General features: G+C 63.5%; 1 protein-coding gene across 1 annotated transcript in view; it reads left to right on the top strand.

Moving 5' to 3' along the window:
• The window catches only part of LOC105310201 (amiloride-sensitive sodium channel subunit beta-like), a 7726-nt gene extending 901 nt beyond the window's left edge, over positions 1-6825 (top strand). Inside the window, exons 2-9 of the mRNA XM_011386407.2 lie at positions 467-824; positions 1067-1174; positions 2205-2322; positions 3442-3517; positions 3707-3764; positions 4450-4511; positions 5656-5731; positions 5959-6825. Coding sequence (XP_011384709.1) covers positions 467-824; positions 1067-1174; positions 2205-2322; positions 3442-3517; positions 3707-3764; positions 4450-4511; positions 5656-5731; positions 5959-6339 — 1237 coding nt within the window. The 3' untranslated portion in view covers positions 6340-6825. The remainder of the gene's footprint in view (positions 1-466; positions 825-1066; positions 1175-2204; positions 2323-3441; positions 3518-3706; positions 3765-4449; positions 4512-5655; positions 5732-5958) is intronic.
• Positions 6826-6834: the final 9 nt, after the last annotated feature.

The raw sequence follows: 6834 nt of genomic DNA, 5'->3' as shown, positions 1-6834 counted from the left end.
CTGTGGAATGGGGATAACAGGTGCCTCTCCTAAGCACCCGTGAGACCGTGCACGGGAAAGCAGGTGGCCCAGCACCCTGCACATAGTGTAGCCCGCCAGACACCAGCCTCGCCGTCCTTGGCCCCTGGCAGTCACGGGCCTGGTCTCCGCCCTCAGAAGGGCACAGGCGAGTGCGGGGGGGGAGGCAGAAGATGGACAGACAGAGTCACGAGAATGAGGCAGGTGCTTCTGAGGAGCTGGGAGAGCGGGTGGCAGGGCCCGAGGTCGTGGGGGAGGCCCTGGAGGGAGTGGCCCCTGGGCTGTGATGTCGGGAGGAGCAGGGCTTTCCAGGTGAAGGGTGAGGGCGGGAACAGCGTTCCCCAGGGCTCAGCGGCAGGAAGGAGCAGGGCGCCAAGGGGGCTGGACGGGGAGCAGAGAGGAGGTCTGGGAGGACGTGGGGGCGGGGCGGGACTGCGTGAGCCCCTAGACCTCCCACTGTGCGGAAGAGGGGTCGGAAGAGAGGTCATGGGGGGAGCCCAGCGAAGAGGCAGTGGAGCCGACAGGCTAGGTTTTCGCAAGGGGAGCCTGCTTCCTGGGCAGGCCGCGGAGGCGCCCTGGGCCGGGCGGGCAGCGGGCACTCGGGGGTGGGCCCCCTTCAGCCCTCGGCCCCCTTCCCCACAGGCCTGAAGCTGGTCTTGGACATAAGCCAGGAGGACTACGTGCCCTTCCTCACGTCCACGGCCGGCGCCCGGCTGCTGCTTCACGAGCAGAGGTCGTACCCCTTCGTCAAAGACGAGGGCATCTACGCCATGTCTGGGACCGAGACGTCCATCGGCGTGCTGGTGGTACGAACACGGCCCAGTGCAGCCTGGGAGGGGACCGGGCCGCCCAGCCCTGGCCTTCCCTCACTGTCCACTCCTACCCTGCCCCTGGCTGGCTCCCAGTGAGGCGGCTGTGCTCTGGGGGAGGGGCCCACGGCTCGCCACCCCCTTTTGGCATCCGTAGACCCACATGCTTACTGGGAGGCGGGCACAGAGGGGCTTCCTAGGAGTGACCAGGGGTCCCCGCAAACACCCTCCTCACCCAGGACAAGCTGGAGCGCAAAGGCGAGCCCTACAGCCACTGCACCGTGAACGGCTCTGATGTCCCTGTCCACAACGTCTACAGCGACTACAACACGACCTACTCCATCCAGGTGGGCGGACGGAGCAGGCCTCTTGACCCAGGGGCCCGCCCACGCCACAGCGCCCAAGGTGCACGCCCTGGGCATGTTGGTCCCAGCAAGGCTGGCTCTGCTGGATTTTTGTGACACTTGCGGCTATGGAGCTGGTCCAGTCCCTGGGTTCTCCCCAGGGCCCAGGGCTGCCCCTCCCATCCCCACTCAGCAGGTGTGCCCTTGGAGAGGCCTAGGACTGGAGGGGTTGCACTCTGGGGTCCCCCTGGGGAGAACCCTCGTGTGCGAGATGCTGCACTAAGTTGGCTGCACCCGCCATCACTTGATGCTTTCAACCGTTCCACGAGTCTGGCACTCCCACCCCACCCGCCCTCGCTGAGACCAAGCCCAGCCCTCCCCACTCAGCCGGTTGTCACCTGTTCCACCTGTGAGTAAACTGAGGCCGAGAGGTTAGCGACTGGCTGCAGGACACACAGCTGGCCTCTGGGTGGATGGAAACCAGGCTGGAGTGGCCTGGAAGCCCGGCACGAGTACAGGTTCATCGCTCAGCCCCGGGCGCGCTGCACCCTCTTCCCCGCGCCCCTCCCAGGGCACGTTCTGCTGTCGCTTCCTCTCCCCGCAGTGTTGGGCGTTCAGAGCCCGCGGAGCCCCCGCCCGCCTGCCTCAGAGCTGCCCCTCTGGGCCCTTCCGTGAAAGGGCTCAGGAGCCTGCAGCAGCCTCATAGCAAGAATTACGTATCCAAGCGTTAGCTGCAGGATTCGGAACAAGCCGCCTCTCCCCATGTCATCCGTGGGGGCCCAGCTCTGAAAGGTGGCAGGGGCCATCCTTAGGGAGCTGGGGTCCAGCCTGAGTCCCTCTGCAGGAGACAGAGGACAGGGAGGGACGGTAGGAACAGCTCAGTCACCTCACCACCACTCCTGAGCCAGAGGGACACCTCTCCTGGCTCCCTGTGCTCCCTGGGCCTGGGCACTAAGTTCCCTGGGCCCCTTATGCCTGGGGCTGGGGTGGGGACATCACCAGTCATGTCTGTGTTCTCCCTGCCACCCCCCAGGCCTGTATTCACTCATGCTTCCAAGACCACATGATCCAGAACTGCAGCTGTGGCTACTATCTGTACCCACTGCCCCAGGGGGCGAGATACTGCAACGACAAGGACTTCCCGGACTGGGGTGCGTGGCCCGCGTCGGTGACCCTCGCCAGCGGGACCTGTCCACAAAGGCTCTGACTGCCAGGGAGGGGCGCAGCTCCATGCCCTCAGCAGGGCCCAGGGGTGTGCCCAGGCCTCTCTGCCACGGCCCGCGGCCCCACCCTCCCCAGCACCGTCTCCCAGGGGACTGGCTCCCCTCCCCACCTCGACTCCGTGAAGCGCACGCTTGAAACGTGTCTGTGCGAGCGACCGTCCGCGTGCTCTGTGTGCCATGGAAACGCTCTCGCGTGTGGGAGCCTGGGCGTGTAGCCCTGGCGAGTACACGTGTCTGTGCATGCACGTTTTCACACATGCATGGGGAAGGGTGTTTGTGTGTCTTGATGTGAGGGCGCACTCGGGACTGTGGTGCCCATCTGCGTGTTTGTGCACGGGCAGGGGGCGCTTCCAGCATCTGCATTCATGCATGCTGGTTTGTGTGCACAGTGTGTGTGTGTGTGTGTGCGTGCGCGCGTGCATGCATGCATGAGGCCTCAGCACTGTGTCTGTGTGAGCTCACCCGGTCACTCTGGGGGGTACTAGAGCGAGGGGAGAGGGAGGTGGCCTCCAAGGGCTTGAAACAAGGAGGCGGGGGAGGAAGGGAAGAGGGAGGGGAGGGGAGGGCGAGGGGGCGGAGGCAGCGTGCCTGCTAGGCTCAGACGGCTGGCGTCCAAACACCTTGGTGGGTGTTGTAAGTGGCAGAGGGGGTCCCACCACCTCTTGAAACCCACACAATGTGGTACAAGAGGGGAAAACGTTACCCCTTCCAACCACCCACCCCCTCGACATGACCCCGTCTCCCTGGCTTTCACTGGGAATGGGGAAGACAAGCAGGTGGAAGGTGCCTCGGTCTGTTGAGCTGGGTCTGGATGTGTGGGGAGAGGGTCCCCCAGGCCAGGCTAGGGCAAATGGCTGGATGTGGGGGGCTGGGGGCTGGGTGGTTCTCCACAACGGGAGTTTGGATTGAGACAACTCTCCTACCAGCAACCGCAGACCTTAGGTGGCCCAGGGCCCAGAGGGCGGAGGACAGCCAGAGACTCAGAGTGGGGGAGAAAAGCACCTAAAAAGCCAGCTCAGGGTCTCTGCCCACCTCTCTCCCGCTCAGTCTACTGCTACTCGGAGCTGCACAGGAGCTTGGACCAGAGGGAAGCCTGCATCGGGATGTGCAAGGAATCCTGCAAGTGAGTGCGGCGTGGGCACGACATGTCAGCGGGGCAGGCGGCGTGGGCACGACACATCGGTGGGGCAGGCGGCGGGGCAGGTGGCGGGGCAGGCGGCGTGGGCACGACACATTGGCGGGGCAGGCGGCGGGGCAGGCAGCGGGGCGCTGCTGGCTGGGACAGCCCACAGTTCTGCCTTTTCTCTTCCAGTGACACCCAGTATAAGATGACCATCTCCATGGCCGATTGGCCTTCAGAAGCTTCTGAGGTGAGATGGCGGAGTGGCCAAGCTCTTGGCCTCCCGTCCTTGGGCTAGGGAAGGTCTGGGCATAGGTCTGCAGGCCACCTGGAACCCTGGAGAGAGTGCTCCCTCTCTGCCCTCCCTTTCCCTTCCCTTCCACCCACGTGGCCCCAGGCACTGTGCTGGGCACACCGCAGTGAACCGGACAGACACAGTCCTTTGTCCCTACAGTGCTTACGTCCCAGTCCGAGAAACAGGTGATACACAGAAATAAGATCATTGCAAAGTGTGGTAACGCTGTAGAGGAAGTAGACGATGAGAGAGAATGGGAAAGCTCTCAGATGGGGCGGTCGGGGAAGGACCCTCTACGAAGGCGACATCTGAGTGAAAACAGGAAGGTGGAGCTGAGCCAGCCATGGGTGGGGGTGGGGAGGAGGACCCGGGCAGAGGGACAGCGAGTGCAAGGGCCAGAGGCGGGAGTGAGCTGGCAGGGGATGGCTGGGCCTCTGGGGGAAGGGTCTGGAGACCCCGGTGCTTCCTCTCCATGACAGCGGCCACCCTGTGCACTATTCCTTCCTCCTCCTCCTCGTCCCACTACGTGGGCCCTTTCGGGAAGACACGGGGTTGTGGCCTGCCCCCGCAGGTAGCAGGGCCCGGGGTTGGGGGGGATGCTGCAGGAACTGTCTTTTTCAGCTGTCTTCTTGGGTTGCAGGACTGGATTTTCCACGTCTTGTCTCAGGAGCGAGACCAAAGCACCAACATCACCTTGAGCAGGTGAGCCTGGCGTCGGGCGGGGCTGGGCAAAGCAGAAGAGGGCAGGAACTCGAGCCTCAGGGAGGGGTGTGGACCCAGGGCAGCCACTCAGACACCTCACGCCCGCCAGACCCAGGAGTAAGCCTGGGAGACGAAGCACTGGGAGCAGCGGCCAGCCAAGGGGACTCAGTCTGCCACTCCTAGAGGAGGACCTGTTCCTCCATCTGTCACCTGTTTGTCTGTCCATCCATTCATCCGTCCCCATCCTTCCAATCTTCTACCCATCCACCCATTCATCATCCATCTGTATAGTCTTCTATCCATCCAACCGTCCACCCATCCATCATCCATCCATTGTCCATCTTTCCATTATTCCTCTCGTCCATCCACCCACCCCAGCTCCATCCATTCGTCCATCCTTCCATCCACTCAACACAAGCATACACTGGGCACAAGGAAGACACAAGGCCCATGCCATCGGGAAGCTCAAGCCTAGAGAGCAGGGAGATGCAGCCAGGCCTCATGGTGCCCAGTCTGGACCAGACCCTCCCTGTGGGAGCAGAGCAGGGAGGGAGCCTCCATGTGCCTGAGGGACTGTAGGGAGGTGGCCCTTGAGCTAACGTCCAAGGAGGAGTTGTTCAGACAAACGCGAGGCGAAGACGTCCAGGCAGAAGCCTGAAGGCGAGAGCGCGCAGCCTGAGGACCAGCAGGTGCAGAGGGGGAGCCCACCCGGCCGCCCTTCTCTGCCCGGTCCCCGACAGAGGCTTAGGATCTACGCAGAGTCTACTGCCCATGGGCGGGGCCGCCCTGGGGGTTGGTGGGAGAAGGGAGCTCAGAGCACCCTTTAGGAAGGGGTTCAGGATGGGGCCCGCAGGAGGGGTGCTGGACGCAGGTGCCCTTGGGGCCCGTGGGGCCAGGGAGGGCTGCACCGTCGGCTCCTGTGTGAACCTCGCTGCTCGTGGGAGTCGGCCTGCGAGCTCAGGCAGAGGAGCGCTGCGGCGGCCCCTCGGTGGCCTTGCGCGTGTGTGCGTGTGCATGTGTATGTGCGTGTGTGCGCATGCATGTGCGCACGTGTGTGCACGTGTGTGCATGCGTGTTTTGTGCACGTGCGTGTGCGTGCGCGTGTCGGGGAGAGGGCACCAGCATTTCTCGCTCCCTCCTGCAGGAATGGGGTTGTCAAGCTCAATATCTACTTCCAAGAATTCAACTACCGCACCATTGAGGAGTCAGCAGCCTATAACGTGAGTCGGGGGGCTCCAAATGCCTCCAGCCAGCACCCTGGGGGCGACGAGGGTTCCCAGCCCCACAGAGGGATTAGGGAGGTCCTGAAAGCAGTTCCAAACTGGTCCCCGCCCCCTTCCCAGCCCACCACCCACCCGCCTCCCAGAAGCCATGAGGCCGAGCTCCAGGCAGGCACTTGGGGCCAACCCGTACCCCCGCCAGGCCCTCAGACCCCTGCTCCCCACAGATTGTCTGGCTGCTCTCCAACCTGGGCGGCCAGTTTGGCTTCTGGATGGGGGGCTCGGTGCTGTGCCTCATCGAGTTTGCTGAGATCATCATTGACTTTGTGTGGATCACCGTCATCAAGCTGGTGGCCTTCTCCAAGAGCCTGCGGCAGAAGCGGGCCCAGGCTCGCTACTCCGGCCCGCCACCCACCGTGGCTGAGCTGGTGGAGGCTCACACCAACTTTGCCTTCCAGCCCGACATGGCCAACCATGGCCCCGGGCCCGGGGCTGACCCCGACGGGCAGACCCTGCCCATCCCGGGCACACCACCCCCCAACTATGACTCCCTGCGCCTGCAGCCGCTGGACATCATCGAGTCTGACAGTGATGGCGATGCCATCTAGGCTCGGTCCCTGCTCACACTAGGCAGCCCCAGAACTTGGACCCGCAAAGGGCCAGGATGATAGGTGGCCTAGCAGACTCTGTGTCCCTCTACAGAGGCCGGGAGCTCCTGGCCAGCCCCAGACCGAGGGCTCATGGGGTCACAGTGCTGGTACGAATGTGGGGACTGTGTAGTCACTTGGTTCCTGCCCAGCCTGCAACCCAGCCTGAGCCTTGGCCTGGGATGTCCCCAGCCAGGCTCAAGACCCCAGAACACCCTTCCCTGGGGGCAAGCCACTTCCCTCTCAGTGCCAGTCACCATCTGTTCCAGAGATGAACAGATGGGCACGTTGTGTTGTCTGTCCCCAGAACCAGTGGCCTTCTTCTTCCCAGCCTTGGCTGGCCTCCGGATAGGGCTGGTGCGGGCAGTGCTTATGGAGCGGGGCCTGCCAGGTGGCATGGGTTTTGTTCTAGAAAATAAAAGTAGAAAACACCAAGTCGAGCTTTGTTCTTTGTCC

The sequence above is a fragment of the Pteropus vampyrus genome, unplaced genomic scaffold (genome assembly GCF_000151845.1).
Source record: "Pteropus vampyrus isolate Shadow unplaced genomic scaffold, Pvam_2.0 Scaffold1404, whole genome shotgun sequence".
NCBI classification, from domain to species: Eukaryota; Metazoa; Chordata; class Mammalia; order Chiroptera; family Pteropodidae; genus Pteropus; species Pteropus vampyrus.
The sequence above is the reverse complement of the archived record's forward strand: the minus strand, read 5'-3'. Positions and strand labels throughout refer to the sequence as shown.